General features: G+C 41.6%; 1 protein-coding gene across 1 annotated transcript in view; it reads right to left on the bottom strand.

Annotated features, from left to right (window-relative positions):
• Nucleotides 1-21542, bottom strand: part of LOC124620046 (dipeptidase 1-like) — a 632482-nt gene that overhangs the window by 14901 nt on the left and 596039 nt on the right. The window contains exon 12 of the mRNA XM_047146713.1: nt 9424-9499. Within this exon, the coding sequence (XP_047002669.1) occupies nt 9424-9499 (76 nt within the window). The remainder of the gene's footprint in view (nt 1-9423; nt 9500-21542) is intronic.

Here is a 21542-nt window from a genome sequence, read left to right as displayed (position 1 = left end):
TCGTGGTATGAGGCACCAGATTTTACCCACAGACCAATAAATTCCCGTAAAGTATCAGCCGGTGCCTTATGGGCGCACAGCTGGCAACCAAAAACGCCCACTAACCACGCAACAGAAAGCCGACTATTTACTGCCCGAACATAGGGATTGTGACTATCCTCTTACTCCACTGTGCTGTCCTGTGCCTATGTTGCCTGGATATCCACTCAACCCAGGTCTACCATTCCATCTAAACACTAGAGTGCCAAGCACTGCGTTTTACTGTACTTTGTCCATACGTCTCCCCTCTCCCACACGGATTCTGTACAGTCTCATCATCTTCCCAACCCTTCTAATCCACAGCGAACACCACCACGTATCTTAAATTATCCGCAAACCATGTTACGATGACCCCCATTGTTTCCCCTCCTATCACTGCTATTAGTGTGCTGACACCTGTACCAAAACGTGCCCACTGTCCCTACTACCTATCATATCCCAACGCCACTTCAACCATCTTCTTCCCCAGACAATGAAAATTGCTCCGCTATTAATCTGACATTATTATTATTACAGACGAATGGAAAAACTGGTAGAACCCGACCTCGGAGAAGATCAGTTTGGATTCCGTAGAAATGTTGGAACACGTGAGGCAATACTGACCGTACAACTTATCTTAGAAGAAAGATTAAGGAAAGGCAAATCTACGCTTCTAGCATTTGTACACTTAGAGAAAGCTTTGGACAATGTTGACTGGGATACTCTCTTTCAAATTCTGAAGGTGGCAGGGAAAAAAAATAAAGGGAGCGAAAGGCTATTTACAATTTGTACAGAAACCAGATGGCAGTTGTAAGAGTCGAGGGGCATGAAATGGAAGCAGGGGTTGGGAAGGGAGTGAGACAGGGTTGTAGCCTCTCCCCGATGTTGTTCAATCTGTATATTGAAAAGCAGTAAAGGAAACAAAAGTGGTATTAAAATCCACGGAGAAGAAATAAAAACTTTGAGGTTCGCCGATGACATTGTAATTCTGTCAGAGACAGCAAAGGACTTGGAAGAGCATTTGAACGGAATGGACAGTGTCTTGAAAGGAGGGTATAAGATGAACATCAACAAAAGCAAACCAAGGATAATGGAATGTAGTCGAATTAAGTCGGGTGATGCCGAGGGAATTAGATTAGGAAATGAGACACTTAAAGTAGTAAAGGAGTTTTGCTATTTGGGGAGGAAAATAACTGATGATGGTCGAAGTAGAGAGGATATAAAATGTAGACCGGCAATGGCAAGGAAAGCGTTTCTGAAGAAGAGAAATTTGTTAACATCGAGTATAGATTTAAGTGTCAGGAAGTCGTTTCTGAAGGTATTTGTGTGGAGTGTAGCCATGTATGGAAGTGAAACGTGGACGATAAATAGTTTAGACAAGAAGAGAATAGAAGATTTCGAAATGTGGTGCTACAGAAGAATGCTGATGATTAGATGGGTAGATCACATAACTAATGAGGAGGTATTGAATAGAATTGAGGAGAAGCGGAATTTGTGGCACAACTTGACCAGAAGAAGGGATCGGTTGGTAGGACATGGTCTGAAGCATCAAGGGATCACCAATTTAGTACTGAAGGGCAGCGTGGAGGGTAAAAATCGTAGAGGAAGACCAAGAGATGAATACACTAAACAGATTCAGGAGAATGTAGGTTGCAGTAGGTACTGGGAGATGAAGAAGCTTGCACAGGATAGAGTAGTATGGAGAGCTGCATCAAACCAGTCTCAGGACTGAAGGCCACAACAACAACAACATCAACTATTATGCTACAGACGAATGTTGAAATTTTGGTGGACTGATAAGGTATGGAATGAGGAGGTTCTGCGCGGAATCGGAGAGGAAAAGAAGATGTGGTAAACACTGACAAGAAGGAGGGACAGGATTATCAGACATCTGTTAAGTCATGAGGGAATGACTTCCGTGGTACTAGAGGGAGCTATGGGTGGCAAAAACCGTGGAGAAAGACAAAGACTGGAATACATCCACAAAATAATTGGGACTAATTTGTGGCTGGCTAGATCAAAGCACTCACAAGACTGATGACACTAAAAATAAACAACTCTAACTATCTCATCCATCTCACTCCACATCAGGACTCGCCCCTTCTCCTTCCATCTTTCCCCACCCATTCTCCCTTTGCTATTACAGCCGTGGACCAGACTCTTTGTCACTTTCTTCCCACTATCCACTCCCAACACCTAACTTCGTCTGCACGGATATTGCCCCATGAACCTTTGCATTTATACCACCGCTCCTCAATCCTTCATAACACATATTCTTCTTCTTAATTCTTTTTCCTGTTTTCCAGTGTAAGTCCTTCAGCTTTTTAGTCAAAGTGCAGAGTTTGTTTGTAAAAGAACGTCACCGTTGCTACTGCAACAATGTTATCCTCTTATAGACTATAAAACATATGTACAGTTTCCAATTATTAATTATTTTTATGTATATTTGTGTTTTTATAGCTTTTGGATGAGGAGCGTAATTCTATACTGCTGATAGCCAGCCTAACGACAGTATGGGACGAGGAGTGTGAAATACCAATTAAAAACGAAAAGTCGTCATCGTGTTTGGCTACTAGTAAGCACGTTTATCAGAAATGTAGAGTGTTTAAAAAATGTTAATTCCATTTCGCAAGAGTACATCATCTACAAGAATAAAAATAGAACCTTGGGATGGACTTTAACTTACTTATGAATCTAAATGATCCCTTAGAACCAGCTTCATTTGATTGTCCACAGGGATCTCTCTGGTGCGTTTAGCTGGCCTGCTCGACCACTAGCAATTACTGCACAATTACGAGAATCTGCTGGAAATTTCATTTTTCAGCAGAACCGAGAGCTACCGGACTGGCGCCTGGATCTAGTAGGGTGTCTTAATAATCACCTGCTTCAGCGATATAGCGGCTGCAATAAGCATAGCGGTCTTACATTGCCCCATCTGCCACCAACGTCTTCTGATACATTTGTCCATGGCGATCGAAGAAAAGTAAGAAATTCGGAATCTAGGGCGACTTTGTTACGAGGCAGGATAACGAGAGGAGGTGTAGGAAGTGTGTGCAATGAAACAGTCATTGTTAGCTGCCATATTGTATAATTTATGTTTTATGAGATTCACAAGCGATATGTAATGTTAATGTGGAGTTTAGTAACGACCATAATACATTCTGCTGCTTTTCAAAGGTAACTGCGCATATTTAATTTTGATCAAAGGATTCTGTGATGAACTATTATGTACTACCCGCTTGTATAGGACTTCGAATATTTGGTGGTCAATGTTTGCTGTAGAGCCTGCTTCAATATAATAAAAAAGCATAGACAAAGTTTTCTCTGCTAAAAGGAACTCATTTCAGTAGCAGACAATCATCGAATGACCACATGCTAATGGCAGTGTTGCAGTTCGATAAGATCATACAGACGTTTTCTTTCTCTTATATTTTACAGGCAACCGTCGGAGTCGGCAGCTGCTTCTCAACCACGACAGTAACTTGTCTACGTGAGCGAAATTACGTAGGTTGTGGGGTTCGTCGACGCCGCACGGAATTTTGTACTTCATGGACACACAAACAGACACTACACACAGTATTTTAATAACAATGAGTTTAATATTACCAGCTTGAAAAACATTAATATCTTCTTTTGAGCAGTAAAAAATATAAAAAACTACATTCCTCCACTGAACTTTTGAAGTCTCAAACATCTATGATCCACATCTACATGAATATCTTGCAAACAACATTTAAGTGCCTGGCAGAGGGTTCGTCGAACCACCTTTACCATTCTCTATTATTATAATCTCGTATAGCTTGCGGAAAGAACGAACACCTATTTGCATGTTTATATGCAAACTCGAGCGACGAATGAAAATTTGTACCAAGGCCGGGATTCGAACCCTGGTCTGCTGCTCAGTAGGACATCCACTAATTACTACAATAGCGTGTAACAGTGGCTTTGCATTACCACACTTCGTATGCCAGCATACCTCCCTGATTTTTCATTCGTCGCTGCTGAGTGCATATATACATAACAGATGTTCGAGGCTTGAAACGTTCTCGGGAATCATACAGTTTCATTTAATTAAAGTACCTACACCTGGGTTTCAGGCAAGATACCTCATTTCTTTAGATGCTGAGGTGGTATTCTAACACAGTTGGAGCGACTCTGGCATGTTGTTCAAGTTTATGGGGAACACCGCGTAGGCTGAGGTGTGAGTGGGAAGTTGGATTGAGGAGGGAGATGTGCTAGGGTGGTCTGCGCACTAGCGCCAAGCCACTGTGTCGGGGTGGCGTTGTGCTTAACGCATCTGCCTAGTGAGCAAGAGACCTGGGTTCTTCCCTTGATATAAGGTTTCATTCGTCGCATCAGTCCGCATATATACATCACAAATGTTTGAGACCTGAAAAGGCCTCTGGGGATTATATAGTTTCATTGATCCACTATCTTTGCCTGAAATTTTCACTATTTTACAGGACGAATGGTTGAAGATCCCATTGGAAACCATACAGGACGTGTATTTATCCATTCCAATACCAGTGGAAACTGCTTTGAGCGCCACCGGTTTTCCTGCCCCTATAAGAAATGGTGAAGTGTCACGATTTTGGTTTTTTCATATTGTAGTCCATCCCCTGTAGACCCATAGGCTACTGAAAAATCATTTTCAAATTGGAACTTTAAAATCAATAGTGATTCATATCCACTTTTTGACATTACGTGTTGTTAAACTCTCAATTTGGAGAATGTTGTTACTCGTTACAAATTTCTGTTACTGCAATAAACAGTGTTATCGAAAAGTTATCTGCCTGTTGCTGTCCGCTTAGCGCGACAGCCATCAATTGAATACCTGCCGGCAGAAACGTTGTAACCCTCAAAATACAAATTGTACAGGAGGCGCGAAAAACCATTACGTATGCAACAGGTTTACGAACGGCAGAAATAAAATTCACAATCTCTTGAAATGAGTCTATTACTGATTAATGTGTACAAGTTGTGGCAGTGCGTGATCTGAAAAGCAAGATGTTACAGATTTTCGTGCGGCATCCATGCAAAAACGTTGTAACTCTAACGCGAGTAGCACACTTTTGTGGATTACAACTTTTATACCACTGATATTATTTAACCTCTAATATTGTTTGTTGGTATTATTCTGATTAGGAGTAAATAACATTTGCATTGTACAATGTCGGAACTTCTGGGTATTTGACTGAAGGTGGAAATATTGTTACAAAAGAAGAGTTTGCAATGATAAACGTACACATTTTCATTTCACAAGAATGTAACGAAACAGAATCGATACTGCACACGCAATTTAAACGAAACATTATTAATAGTTCCCACTGTGTAACACGATTATTCATGGCACACAAGACATATTGTTGGAAACGTACGTTTTTCTTGACCGACCATGACACTGCGTACATTTTGCTTGACCGACCATGACACTGTCACTTTACTTTACCTTTAGGTTCTCATAAAACTCTCGGTATTTTTTAGGAATACATCTACACATGTCTAGCAGATTTCCTTTCTTTTCCGCAGATACAGGCAATGGCTCACCATAAAGTGTAGGTAGGTCATTCAAGCTAAACACCACCGGCGGAACCGTAATACTATTTTCACCCCTGGAGCGTTTTGCTAAGTTTGCTGAGTACCAAGGCTGGAAGTAGTTATGGCTCTTGCGGCACTGAAGTACTGTTGAGGAACCTGAAGATATCTTCATCCAAACATTATCCGTTATTTTGCATTTTGGATCTTTGCGGACGTGCTTTTCAATACCGCTTAAATAAATAAAATGGTCCTGCTCCATGTAACAAAACAGAAACGAGTTGTTTGATCGTGCAGTAGCTGTTACCTGAACCCATTCAAATGGTTCATACACAGAGTAGTTCTTATTATTTCTCTCAATTAATGCGAAATCCCTGTCACAAGGCAGAAAGCTGTCTCCTGTGATAAGAAACTTTTGCTCCACAGAGGCGAAATACTTCATGTTCAGAAGATATTGACACAAAACAATAGTTTTCCAGTTATTGTTCTGTCCTGTACATCGATCGAACCACTTAAGTTCTTTCTTCACACGGGTTTAGTACTGAAAATGTAGATTTTACGTACTTCAGAAAGCACGAAGTAATTTCCGCTGATCCCCGCTTAGTAACAGTTTCAGGCCATACACACATCCACACCCTATTGTCACCAACGTTATGTATTGCCTGATTGTAGGTTGATAGCTAACGCTGATAGAAAACCGCATAATTGGTATGGGTAGGACAATACAGCATGTGTTGGAGGTCTGTGCATATCACAACATAGGTTTCGTTTGCTTTAGCTTTTGCTGTATCTCTCTCCAGCATTGAATACGCTGCTTCCGCATGTAAATGATGCAGTTTGCTTTCTTCGTCGATTTTCTTTCTCTCTGTTTCATTTTTACTGTTAACTAGCTACAGGAAAAGTCTGTCACAATACCCACATGAATACGAACGTGTTACTCTGAAGCGAAAATTATATTGTCCCCTGAAAATATCTCTGAAAGCTCTTTCACTGCACTGTACTGTCGGATTATCTTCTTTAAAGAGTCGGCAAAGTTTGGTTTTCTTGTTTTGGTAGTTTCTCAATGTGGTTTCTTATCACGTCCTTCAAGCTGTCCTGCAGATTATTTGGACGATTCACATGCTTACCCTTTCTGTCTTTTAACGGCACATTTCATCTTCCCTTGAAGCATTTGTACACGTCTAGCTGTAATCCTGTATACCATTCACAACGTTTTTTGACATACCTGATCTTTTTATGCTCCTCTTCTTAAAAAGTTCTTGAATGTGCAGTGTCTGCGCCAAATGGTCTCCTCAGTCTCCCTACAATCGATGTCTACTATTTCAATGCACGACGAAGCCAAATGTCTGGTTTGTGCATTATAGTCTAAATCGTAAAGTTCTTGAAGCACCTCTCTATTGTCCTCCATTTTTAGTGCTTTACACTGGTATCTGCATTTGCAGGTAACAATCTACAAAGGGAGCACGACGTAATGATCAGTAGAGTTATCCACATTAACGTCAACGGTAAAGGCTATGACAGCGCATTACAATATAATGTTTGCGAATAATTGTATGGAATCTCCCATTTCACAGAAATATTGTGTTAGATTGGCATACAACGTTTATGCACCCACCTGTTCAGCAGTGATTTTCCCAGGTACTTCTTTGCTATTGTTGGCCAAACATGGTTGCCCCGAATTCCGTTTGTGTTTCTTCGCATTCCTCTTCCATTCACTATACTTAATTTTTCGTTTCGGGCCCCTATTTATATCTTCGCACATGCTCTGACTTGACGTCACACAAGGTTCCTGCTCCATGCTTACAACGTTTCTGCATCCGAGCGCCTCTTGACGAATAGGAAACAAACGAAAAATGGCGCTTAATGTACATGTTTGCCAACATAACTTCATACACGCCTTTCTCTTGGCACATACAACGTTTATACGTTGAAAGGGTCCTGTAGCCACCTTTCATTAGTCCGGTAGCCCATTTTCACTAGCATTTCTCCTTCTTTTCCTTGTTTATCTTTTGTCATAACTCTCATAGTGGTGTGATTGAATGAATGTGGTTGTGTGTCACGCTGCTCGACGGTGGCGTAGTCTGCTGCAGAAAGTCTGCGATAGTGATTCAGATTCAGCAGCAATTGTACAGAATAGCCAACTCTCGTAGTGGTCAAGTAGGCAAAGAGACTTGCGCTAGTGGTGAGAAATCCACCTGGGATAGGTTGGTGGTGGAAATGGCATCCTTGGATTTCCCGGGCCACACGGAGCGTGGAGGAGGCTGGAGATGAAAAAGGGAGGCAGTCTGCCGCCGGTAGGGAAAGCGTCCACAGCTGTGCTGCAGTCGAAGAAGGGTGAGATAGACTGACCGCGTGGTGCGTTGTTACTTGGCGAGAGGAGAGCTGTTAGCTTTTGGTCTCGCTTTTCAGCTCTGAAAGATTGCTTTGCCTTGTCGCAGGAAGGAATGCAAAACTTTGGCAGACTTTTCTTTTAGTAAATTTCTATAGCAGACTTGGATCCACCAGAAGAGCGCCACACAAAGGTGTCGATAAGAAGTGAGCACTCGCTTCTGTATGAATGTCGGTTTGCCTTCAGCTGTGCTCGTATAAGCTTTCATCTTCCTAAATATTTATAGCTTTGCCTTCTCGTAAATTTTCCCTGCTTTATGTATCTTTCGTCCGTGGGGAGCCGACAACGTGGTTGAACATTAGAGTTGTTGGGATACCGTCATCACTAACTGTCCGGTCTCATGTTTGTTTCAGATAATGTTAACATGATTGTGTGATGCGATATTGTTGCAAGTTGGGCACGATACCTAGAAACTGCGTCTCCACAAACCACGTGGGTACGCGGGTGTACTGCGAAACGTGTACCGCTTCACGAGTTATTGCGATTAGGTATCAGGTAACAGCAGTTGTATGAATGATTCAAACCAATGATTTTAGGTGTAGATTATAACAGTGTATGTATCGATGCATTTCTTTAATGTTTTAGGAATTACTGTTATCAGGAATTGTGTACATGCCTCACATTCATATCTTACGAATTAATGACTTTATACTCAATTTTCTCTTGCATTTCGAGGTTACGTTTTTGCACCTAAGCCACTCACCTCGTAGCTTTCCTGTCAGCACATCCAACGCGTTTCCTTACGCACAGGTCCAGTGATTAGTTCCCCCTTTTATTTTAAAACAAATGCTTTAGATTAAGTCTTATTTTCAGGTGTGTAGCTGGGAGCTGATCTTCTGCACAGTGTTCATGCATGTACTATTTTATTTTAAATGGTTGATTCTTGTGGACAGTGCACGGGAAATACTATTAATTACATCGCATCCACTATGAGCGATATCACGACGTACGTATTTTTATGAGTTTTTGGTCTGTGATCAAATTATTTTATTCTCCGACTCGGCCAAACCTTTGATTAGTTGTATGGCTAGAGTCGGTGGCGACCCTAATCTTCCCACGTCAATTTCACAGTCAATAAGCATTTCCATTCCCACTCTTAACCTAATAACCCGTAGAAACAGGTTAGTTACAACGTGACAAACCGGTTTCTAAGAAAAGTGAGGGTTACAACGTTTTTGCCGACAGGTATTCAATTTCGTGAAGATTAGTGGCCAAGTGCGTGTTAGTAAGCGCTTGGCTCTTCCACTGTGGCTCTACAAAAGCGAATCATCGGTAACAACGTTATTCAGCGCGCACTGTGGAGGAACGGCTACGATAAAATGTACTGTCAGCAAGCAGTGGCGCGTGGTGACAGCATGCCGCCATCGCGTGGCGACCATCCCCTGGGAGACATTGGCAGCGCCGCAGGCTAACGTATGGCCGAGGCGCGCGGTGATGACGCGGCGGCGCCGGGCTGGCCGTGTTTGGGGTTTGTTACCCACCTGTTGATGCCGTCGTAGCCGGCGCCCAGGCCCACGTGGTCGTCACCCGCCACGTCGCGGATGTGGGTCAGGTGACCTGCGGGCACACAGCAAGCAGACGGTGCAGTCAGCAGGGCGGGGAACACACTCGAGGAAATGGATTTGGGTTCAGATAAAAAACAAAAAAATGTTTCAAATGGCTCTGAGCACTATGGGACTTAACATCTGAGGTCGTCAGTCCCTTAGAACTTAGAACTACTTAAATATAACTAATCTAAGGACATCACACACATCCATGCCCGAGGCAGGATTGGAACCTGCGACCGTAGCAGCAGCGCGGTTCTGGACTGAAGCGCCGAGAATCGCTCGGCCACCGTGGCGGGCATAGATTTGAGAAAAAGACAATAAGCGAGGGGCAGCTTTTTTATAAATATGTTTTGTTTCTTTGTATTTTCCTTGGTAAAAATACACCCATTTAAAAATTATTTTTTTAAAGTTAGCGAACACAGCTAAATGTTCAGTATACCGTTATTTTACAGATATAAAGGGCAAGTCACCCACAGTTTTTACCGCTTTTATTTTGTAACCGGTTCCATATATCGAAAGAGATTTTCAGCAAATGACAATTAGCAAAAGGGCCCTTACTTTTCTCAACTCTTGTATCAACAGAGATACTAACGATGGTGAGGTCCCATACTCCGAGGAGGGTAGGGAACGATGCGGGAGATCCGTACCGCTAACTAGGCAAGGTCGTAGTGGAGGTGGTTTGCCATTGCCTTCCTCCGACCGTAATGGGGATCAATGATGATGATGAAGACAACACAGCAACACCCAGTCATCTCGAGGCAGGGAAAATCCCTGACCCCGCCGGCGATCGAACTCGGGACCCCGTGCGCGGAAAGCGAGAACGCTAACGCAAGACAGCGAGCTGCGGACGAGATACTGAAGCAAGTACTGTTTTAAATGGAACGTCATACATTTTTAGCATCGTTCTAAAGCGCTTGGAAAGAAGACCGCACTGATACAACGCTTGTTGAAACTGAGTTATTGGTATAAGGGAGAAATAAAGATTGAAGTGTTCCTTTTTGTAGAATAATATAATTTCATTGACGTGTGTGAAGTACCAGTCTCCTTGGATATGTTCTTTCCTTTCATAGCCTCTCCGTGAGGAGAAAGACTTTACACAATGTCTTGTTGTTTAATGAAATTCCACAGTGAACATTTATCGATGGTAGCGATGTTTAAATGACACCCGCCAGGGTAGCCGAGAGCGCTAACGCGCTGCTTCCTGGACTCGGGGAGACGCGCCGGCCCCGGATCGAATCCGCCCGGCGGATTAACGACGAGGGCCGACGTTCCGGCCAGTCTCGATGTGGTTTTTAGGCGGTTTTCCACATACCGCTAGATGAATACCGGGCTGGTCCCCATATTCCGCCTGAGTTACACGGCTCGCAGACATCTGAACACCTTCGCACTATTCCATGCATTACACTCGACACAGACAGTTGGGGTACACTAATTCCGCCCTGGTGGGTACTGGGTGGCGGAAGGAAGGGCTGACCCTGCGTAAGTGCGGGACAAGGCTCAAGCGATAGAAGCTATGTTTAAATGGCCTTTCGATAAAAAATTGAAGTATAAAGAATCTTACGTTGTTTTTATATAATATTGTGCACTATCTCACTCTTTTTCTGTCTTTCTTCGGTGGTGTGAGTAGCGAACAGTCATGCTACGTAAGTTGCGTTTAAAAACCATTGTTTTGTGGCTTAAAATCATTAAATGTGATACTCATTTAGAAATACTGCCATTATTTTAAATCTGTCTACTTCTAGTACACATAAACATATGACATTTGTGTAAAATGTTTCAAATCGGGAACTGCGAAGTCGGTAGCTCATTGTGAAGAGACGTAATGACCAAACACATATTGCGTTCAGTAATTAATATGCCTTTGCTCATAGCAGTAATTAGACTGCTGATATACAGAGACGACAGAAATGTGGCAGGAATGTGAAACCGAGGCGATGTAGTGAAGTCGTGAACAGGATGGTAAAATAGAGAAATGAGTACCCAGGGAAGTATTTCACGCACCGTAAGATAGCCCCTCCCCCCCCAACTTACATTTACTCCACCCACGGCAGATGATGATAACTGGGCTGCCCGTTTTATGGTGCACGAATTATATAACAGGCCACACTTCTGTTTCCTGTCCAGTGTAACGGAGACTACCAAAAGTGACAAGTAAGAGCAACGTCTTAGGTCACTTAAACACAACATGAAAATGAGTTAAGACTAAAGCTCGCTTTACGAGTAGCGTAAAATGGACACCTGTTTACGTACAACGTCCATGCAAAATTTTACACCGAGCGTCTGAGCGATGTAAAATTTCTGTCTCCTTCCAATATTCTGTTCAGCGGAACGTTCGTGAAGTATGAAGACGGATGCGCATTAATGCGCTTATAAATAAAAGGGGAGAGAGAGCACGTATTGTCTATGAAAGAGCGGTGTTTCATCGCAGCACCCAGTGACTGCCATGCTATGTCGCAAAGCTAGTTTTACAACACGTTTTACTCAGCTGGCCCAGGATGATATCGAATTTTTCAGTTATTTTAGTACAAAAAGTTTGGTATCAAAGCATGAGTACAGAATAATATAGAGATCACATTCAAAGACACGGTTATGAGGCTGTGTTATTCCGGTACAAATGTCAGGTGTTAGTGGGATATAGAAAATGAATTTCGGAGTAGTTTGTTGTTTGATTTTGGGGAGGGGACCAAATAGCGAGCTCTTCGGATTAGGGAAGATTATCGGCCGTGCCCATGCAAAGGAACCATGTCTGTAGTGATTTAGGGAAATCACTGAAAACCTAAATCAGGATGGCTGGACGCGGGTTTGAATCGTCGTCCTCCCGAATGCAAGTCCAGTTTGCTAACCACTGCGCCACCTCGTTCGGTGAATTTCAGAGTGTATTTATAGTAACGAAATATATTTTCTGAAAGACCAGATCCCAGAAATCAGTTGTTTTTGAATTTTTCTGCGAGAGGTCTTCCAGCAAGCCAATGCTTCGGAAGCGTTTTCATCTGTATGTAACTACGGCAACCTACATGAATCTGAAATTGTATAGCTTGCCTATGCAAATTAATAGTCTCGCACTTCCATCCACGTGTGGCATATATTTTGTTTCTCCTTAATTCTGTTTCAAGCCTCTTCATTAGTTCTCCGATCTCCTCATCCAACATTCAGCATTCCTTATTTCAGAAACATCGATGCTGCTCTTCTCTTAACTGTTTCCGCCCACATTTCATTTCCGTGGAGAACTACGCTCCATGCAAATACATTCAGAAAGACCCACCCATGTAATGTTCAGGATTCGTCTGTTACACCATCTTTCAAAAGTTTAGCCTGAACTTTTTCCCGTTAATATTTATTTACAAGGATTTACTCTTTACAGTTACCTTCGGAAGACGTCTTGCCATTTCAACTTACACAAATACCTCTGTTCCAGAAACCCTTTTGCGGTGTCAGTCTGCAAGTTGTATTCTCAATGCTTCAGCTACCGTTAAAAATTTGTTGCATAAATAGCAAAACTCATCTGCTACTTTTACTGTCTTTTCTCAATTTATTTCAACTCTCCTTGTTACACTTTCGTTTATATTCATCTTATAACCTCTTAAAGGCTCCGTCAGTCTGCTGCCCTGATACACCATGTGTACACAATACTACCGCCATCTGTATACGTGCATATCGAGATCCCATGACGTATGTCACTTCAGTGTGTATATGTGACTATCATGATTTGAAAACAGGATCCGATTCAATCACCACACAAATAAGTTCCTTCTCTTTGTTTCAAAGAGTAGCACAAATTTGTCTTGGCCTTGTTCGTATCTTCAAGAGGTGGAATTTTTATCTGGATTTTGCAATGCTAGTGATAGAGGGTGCCCGGATGCACTTCCTATCGGAAACCCTTTTTCCCTCATCTTTCGGTACGAAGTTTGTAAATCCCATTCTTTACGTCAAGTGTTAGCCTCCCTAAAACTATGAGAACGTTTTCGAAACGTTTGAGAATAATGTAACTGAGGTGGGACATGGGAAACAGCCCAGTATTCATTTATTCAGACGAGGGAAACCACCTAAAGACAACATCCAGCATGGCTAGCACATTGGCCTTGTGGGGTGGGGAATTGGATCCGGAGCCGGCGCTTCTCCCCGAAACCCGAAAGCCGTGGGCAAACCCGCGGAGCTATCAGGCTGAGTTTCAAACAATAGTATAGTGATGACATTTAACTGTTAATAGTGCCTATAGAAGTAGCTTTTCCCTGTCAACACATATTTGACTCGTTCCACGGCCTCAGTGTCTCCTGTTGTGAGCGAAATCTAAGGGAAGTTGGAAATGTAATACGTGTACTGACAGTGATCGTTACGAGAACATCAAGTGAGTAACAAGATGAGATCCAAACACATACTTTCGGGGAAAGGAGCAGGGCACAGCATTAACTTTTAGAGTACTCTATTCTTCATTGTATTTCGATTGTCAGTTCATGAGTTTTCAGCATGTATCTGATCATTATTTTGTCTCCTTTTGAGTGCAACATCGTTACAGGTATGCGTCTATGTCGATAGAAAGCTGGTCGTACGTCCATTTTAAACAATTTATTGCAAGATTTGCAAGATATTCCTACTAGCTAGTGTTTCTGAGTTATTCTAGTCAAACATCTGTCATATTAGTTTTCGCAGATTCTGCAGCGCGGCGGAAATAATCAGTATTGTGAAAAAATATATTTGGGGCAATTCGTAACATGCAGGACAAAACTGTATTTGGTATGGAACGTATTTTCAATAATATTTCCCGGATAGTTGTCACTATTCGTTCTCGCTCACCTCTTGGAGCACGAGGGAAAGAAAACTATAACTTTTGCACCAATTACACGTCAAAAATCGTTACAGCATTTTGCCTAAATAACAAAATTTTCTGATTTAAATTTCGTATAAACATACAGAAGAGCTGCTACGGAACGTGTCAGATTGAGATCAATAAGAAATGAAATTTATAGGACGGCCCGGCGGATATGGGAGCTGGATGCTATGAATATTACATGGGACAACGCTTTCGGTATGCTGAATGTTTTATTACTTCATTAGGTGCTGCGGATAACCTCTGCGAGCGTTTCCACTCAAACTTCCGGTAAGAAATATCTGACATCATGACGAATTCAATGCTTTACTCAGATTAAATTCTGCGTGTTTCTTTCTCTCTACAAGTGCGTATGAGTATGTGTGTGTAGGGGGAACCGGATTGTATGAGAGGGGATATTCTCTTTTATAATGACCTGATCTGCAATTTCATTGATTTACATGTATAAGTGTGGTGACAATCATTAAATCACAATGCAGTTTTACGCGATGTCTTGTACATTGCCTCATGTGTGTTTATTGCGCTTCCAGGCGTGGAAAAAGAAATGGACTTTGAAGACAATGGTATTCCAAAAGAAAAGATTGAAGCTAGATGTAATCAAAACAAGAGGAAGAACCGAAATTACTTAAAGTGTGAACAGAAAGACCGTTTTCAAAAGTTGGAAAAAAGGCTCTAATAATTACACTTCACGGAAAGGAGGCAGACACAAAAAAATATGTTTACTTTCAGCTGTCTCTGTATAATGCGTAACACATTTACTCAAACATTCACAAAAGCCTATGTAAATGAACAAAACTGTTTTAGAAACAGAGGTAGTGTAATGAATCATTTCACACATGAACTAAATTATAGAATGAGTAAATGACATTGAACTACGACTACGTCAGAAAGCCGTACATTCTGAGAAAACTTTGGACTCACTTTCTAAAAAATCGATACTGACAAGCTCACAGAAACTAAACATTAAGTTGATACGCTCAAGGTTAAAAATGCCATTGCTATGGGCGCCATTATATTTTATCATGATAAACAGAGATTCGGAATGGACAGGGGAATCATACAAGGAGATTCAACATTAACACAACTGTTTTCGTCATCTCTAGAACAAGATTTGATATCCTTTAACTGAAGCATAGATTCCTTAACTGAAGAATAAGTGTTGACACAACATCGTCTGTATCATTCTAGTGTTGATAAACATCGACAACGAATGAAAGAGCTTAGTGGGCTACGTTTGGAAATTATTTACTAGCTTGAAAATGTGTCACAGAAACAATAAAATGATGTACAAGCAACATGTACAAAATCTGGCACAAATTAAAACAATATTAATTGATTAGATTAATGAAATTTTGCAACTAGTTGATAGCACTGAATGAAAAACCAGTAAAAAAACATAAAGTTACGCATTTGTCCATAAATGGGCCACAAGGCCCTCCCGACCGGACTGTCATTCTCTGGATGCGGCATGGAGGAGCATGTGGTGAGCACAACGGTCTCCAGTCATTGTCGAATTTCTTGACATGCAAACGCTACCTATCGGACGAATAGCTCCTCAATTGGTCTCTCAGGCCAATCAGGGCTGGCCTTGGAACCTCTAATTTTCATTGAGGTAGCACCTCAGTTGACCCCACGAGGCAGAATGCGCCCCATCCCAGTCCTTCCGCGATGAAAAAATTCCTGGCCGTGTCGGGAATCGAACCATTGTCCTCAGTATTGCAGACGGATACACTGACCGCTGATCTATGGAGATGGAATATTTCCTACAAATAACTAGAGCTTAAATCTTAGGCATAAAGAATTTGAATCATCAGTAAGAACTACGTATTAAAGTTTGAGACAAATGATTACCTTCGGTGACAAGGGCACGAAAAATCCTTTGCAAAATACTGGGCTCATGTTTAATTTTAATGGTTTCCTTTAAATGAGTCAAAGTTTATTAACTTATGGTAAGAGACATTGCTCAAGACGAACAATAAATGCAAACACCGCAATGGTGATGTCAGTGGATTCTGCTTTGGATTTGGCACACAGTGATTTCAGTAGTTTCAATGTAGGTTATACAGAATGTAGCTGCTATCTTCATTTGTATTTGCGTAGTAAAAGGTGCAAGACGGCAGATCCTCTGGCCTCTTCATTCAATTTTGTCATCAAACCTGCCTATTTTACATTTCTTAAATCTGAATTTGCATACGTGCAGATTAATGTCATTTCGCTACCGTAATAAGCTGTCGTGCAAAGTAGGTACTTATACGATATGCACCGGTACGTACATGATCGGTAGCATGATGCATGTATATCGTAATCCTATTCATGTCAAGTAGGAGAAGAGTGGGAACTTTTGCAGAATGGGGAGGCCAACCGCTCACAACAGCAGGAGGTGGGCCGACTTGCCATCACTGGCAATTGCGGACCGAGCCCTGACCCCTAGCTGGCAGGTTTCTCATTTGATGTCGGGTCTCAGGGGTAAAAGCGACGGACGCTTGCTACTTTTACAATGACTGGAGCAGTTTTCTCGCGAAAGCCTCATGTTCTGGGTAGCAACGCGCCAGTTCGGCGCTTTGGCTGTGCTATTGTCTGGGATGTTTCGGTGAAATGATCGCCGAGCTCCACGGAAGGACCGATAGAACGGCACCGATTGTCGCACTCCAAATATATCCCGTTGGCTCCTGGAAGATTCCCACGCTAAGGCCTGGCGAAGACTACGATAACTGCTCAACCGTTACGTCAGTTGGCGGGAAGAAGTGGTATTGACGCCCGGGTTGACGGAGTAATGTAGTGGCAGCCTTGACGAATTTGTTGTAAGGCCGCAGTTGTTGAAAGCTTTGTTTATCGGCGACGACTGGCCTAGCTCTAGCACAAGCGGAATGCTCGCTCTCTGGGCACGGTGCGGAAGAGAATAGGAGAGTTGGTTCCTGGCCTCCACAGGAGTCGCTTGCGTACTTTGCCGACTTTGCCGCTGAGTAATTTCATTCACAGTTTCACTTGTCCGGTCACCCGGACAAACACTTAGTTCTTTTTTCGTGCTCGCGCTTCTATCGGTTTCCAAGGCAGTGACCATTTCCATGCAGTGACCGATCACGAGCAGCAGCAGTGACCAGCCCCCCCCCCCCCCCCTCCCCCTCCGACCACTGGCGCCGTACTATCGTTAATATACGCAGCTCCAGCCTGTAAGGGATCACCTGATTTTTCAGCCGCCCAAAACTCGAATCAACGATTCTCAGCGTTTCCATCCGTAGAACTACTTTGCTTCCTTAGGTGATAACGTGGCACTGGATCACATTACTAACACGTTTATCGATATTATACAATTCACCTATTTTCTTTCCTTCCCCCTTCTCGCAATGGGGGAGAAGAACTCTAGATTACGTACTGTGTTCTCTACAATACCTGTATCAGGTGAGGACTATTTACACGTTTAGTTTACGTTAACCCTCCGTCGCTCGCGCGGATGACACTCGTCATCCACATGACTTTCAGGCTCAATTTTGTCTGACAGGGCAGGATTGAGATCGCGCCATTTTCAGTACCTTTCTTTTAACTCTCTAGCAGCTAGCTCCAATCATTGTTGGCTTTCGGTTTCGAAAGATTCATTGTTTATGAAACATTGTTCTAGTCTGGAGGACGCCAGTCATCCGCGCGAGCTCTGCTGCCACAATCTGAAACAAAGTAAGTCTGTATTACTTTATTGCTTTCCTAGATTCAATCGATCTTTCATGTGCGTAAATTTGGTCCTATTGAAACTGACTGCTGTTACCTACCGTGTTACCTAGTATTCTCTTTATTTTTAGATTGTGGAAGAAATGTCAAAAGCAAAAAAAACCTCGGACAGAGTTTAGTAGAGATTCTAATGTATGGTTGGAATGGCTCAATGAGCTGAGTGATGAAGATGCTCACAGTGATAGCGCTGACACAGAGACTGAGGACTGTGTTCATGAAAGCGGTCATGATTCAGGAACAGAACAAGAAGTGTCAGAGAATGATGAATATGAGTCACAGGAAGAAGTAACTCAAGAGGATACATTTCTTTTAGGGAAAGATGGAATAACTAAACGGTGGAAAAATAAATATCCTACCATCGTTAGAAATAGATCTAGTAATATTATTACGCATATGCCTGGACTAAAAATGAAGCTCGTATAAAAAAGACAGAAATAGAAGTTCTGAATTTGTTCTTGGATGAAAACATAATAAGCATTATCGCAACATGCACTAATATATCCATCAGTGAAGTTCGTGGTAACTTCTTTAGGGAAAGGGACGCTAAGGAAACAGATGAGATAGAGATCAGAGCTTTAATTGGTTTGTTATATCTGTGTTCTATCTGTGTTCTATGAAGAGTATATCAAAATTGTGGGATAACTTAAAGGGAAACGTACTTAAATCATGTTATTTATGCATAAGTGAAAACCGATTCAGGTTTCTGTTGAGATGTCTTAGCTTTGATAATATCTGTGATAGAGGTGTTCTCAGAGAAACTGACAAGTTGGCTCCTATCAGAGAGGTACTTGAACTATTCACGAACAGTTACCAAAAATATTTTTCACCTAGTGAATATCTTACTGTTGACAAACAGCTTTTGGTATTTAGAGGAAACTGCCCATTACATGAAGGCAATATATCCCCAGCAGACCAGCAAAGTACGGGTTAAAAGTGTTTGCTTTGGTTGATGTAAGAACAGCTTACACTTTGAATTTAGAACCGTATGTCGGTAAGCAATCAGAGGGACCATGTAGTGCCAGTAATTCAGATGAAAATATCGTTCTTCGAATGGTCGAACTGTTTCAAACTTTAGAATATATTATACTGTGCACGAATATTAAATGTATTATATTTACATTTAGCAAAAAACCATAAAATCAGTCTTAAAGACCGTTCAGAGTACACAAATAGACCGCTTGCTTTCTGGATGACACCTGTCCTCCTCGCGAGTAACGGAGGGTTAATAAACGTGATTGTTCCTTGTACAAATTCATAAATTTTTAAATAAAACAGATGTAAATGTATATTTGTAGGACGGCATTTATCTGACAAACAGTCACGCTCACCAGGATATGTTCCCATCATTTTTGGAGGGGATCTTTTATCAGCTACTTTAATCATTAAATTATATGAGAGGCTAGCCATTCAATGTAGGATTTATATCAGAGCCGTTGTAAGTCTGCCTTACACACATTATGCAGATTGAATGTAAACTCACTTGCGTGTGATTTACACATAATGATTCGTCACGGGATGAAGATGGCGGAAAGTCGTTCACTGCACCTCCAACCCACTGAACAATTATGATCATTTTGGTTTTCTTTCCTCTGTTTCCAGAATTTTGCGCAACGAAGGCCTAGTTGTCGCGGCACCACAGTACTGTTCACAGAACTGCTGATATGTTATTCCTACATCTGATAAAAATACATCAGTAAAATACTTGTTTAGTGTTCACCATACGGACGTCTAAGTTCTGGAAGAAACAAATTTGCTGAAATAATAAGTAATTCGTTAGTACTGTAACGCAGCAAGTTATTACAAGATGACGTTCGTTGCAGTAAGGCACGCAGCCGTCTAGTAAGGTGGCCGCAGGATGGCTATGGTATTTTTCGCTTTGCTCACAGCACAGCTGACGCTGCCTGCCGTGAGAACTGCATAGCGTAACATTCAGTAGATACGAAGATTCACACCCCCTACGAATCTAAATAATCCTTATTAGCTATTATTTAATGTAGTTCAAATTTGGCACACAGCGCTTTGTTATTAATGGAATGATGCTATAAAAATTTCAGACTTATTTATTTATTATAGTTTCGGAGATAAAGAGAATCTCCTAAAACTCTTAAAACCTACGCTTGTTTTTAAAACCAAGTTAGGAACAATAACAGATTGACTTTCATTATCATTTGAAGCCATTCCAAAATCAGCAGTGCATAAAAATCAATTAATTAAAATTTTCATTTTAAAACTTTAGTCACTGTGCATTAAGTAATACAAAAATCGGTCAAAATTATTATTTGATTATATTTTTCCAAGTGAGTGCATGAGAATTATTGAAAGGTGTATGTGGGACATACGTTAAAATTTAATATTTCATTTTACGTAAACCCTTGTACAAACGGACCATGCGAAAGTTATGTTGCAACCAAGATTCAGGTGACGTATGTCGGTGTGTGCTTGTTTTGTATAAAAGTAGCCAGAATGGAAGTCAGAGGCGGAATAAGTTTATTTATCAAATTGAAGAATATTTCGCACTTCGCTTACATTTATTAAAAAATACAAGAAATTGAAGTTTTGCTGACATTAATTACAATCAAATTAGTGATTGGATGAGGCAAGATTTGCCGCAAGAATGATCTGGAAGGAACGTTCTTATTGGTCGTTGGGATCAAATTTCGGTTCGAACATATGGTGACTGCAGCGACTAGAGTTACGAACATTTTAATGAAAGTTTGGTGTTTCTAAATTAAATAGTTTGAGAGATATGAGCGTGTGAACTTCCTCGTCGTAGTAACAACTCGCGTGGCATGTTTCATGCTCTGTACGGAATATTTTGGCGAGCACCTCTTACGAAGGAGACCACTGAAACGACCGTATGTCTAACTCGCGAATAGTTGTGGGTCTGTGACTGGTAGAACGTGGAAATTAGTCGGGTCGGACTTACTGAAATGCTGGCTGCTTTTCGAATGATTATTTGTTATACAGACAGTGAACTTTGAATGATGTCCCGCTAATATATTAAATACGGACTTGGTAGCCATTTGATGTGTTTCAATAGGAAAAAAAGCAGAGGTCATCTAATTTTAAACGCTTTTCTGCAAGTAGACTGAAGATCCCGAACGCCCGATTTTTTAATCATGAATTTTCAGGAACTGACTTTCAGCTAGAGTTACAAGGCCTCTGTGTGGTAGCTATTAGCTGGTGGGTTCATCAACGTTGCTTTACACTGCCTAGCACGTATCTGGTACCACAGAGTGAAGGGACGTCGGGAAGAATCGTATCGCGGTAGGTGGACTGAACCATAACGTTAGCAAAAACGCAAACGACCGAACCCCCCCCCCCCCCTCCCACTCTTCACAGTACGCGTTGTTTTATAGATTAAATTAATGAAAATTCTGTATTTGCATTGCTAAGATGAGCATCGATGTATTGCTTGTGGTCGGTACATTTAGAAGGAGTGGGCTGATAAAGTCATCCCAACTAAAATGAATTAACCATGGGGTGGGGGTAAAAATTTTTGTTTGAT

The sequence above is a fragment of the Schistocerca americana genome, chromosome 6 (assembly GCF_021461395.2).
Source record: "Schistocerca americana isolate TAMUIC-IGC-003095 chromosome 6, iqSchAmer2.1, whole genome shotgun sequence".
Classification (NCBI taxonomy): Eukaryota; Metazoa; Arthropoda; class Insecta; order Orthoptera; family Acrididae; genus Schistocerca; species Schistocerca americana.
The sequence above is the reverse complement of the archived record's forward strand: the minus strand, read 5'-3'. Positions and strand labels throughout refer to the sequence as shown.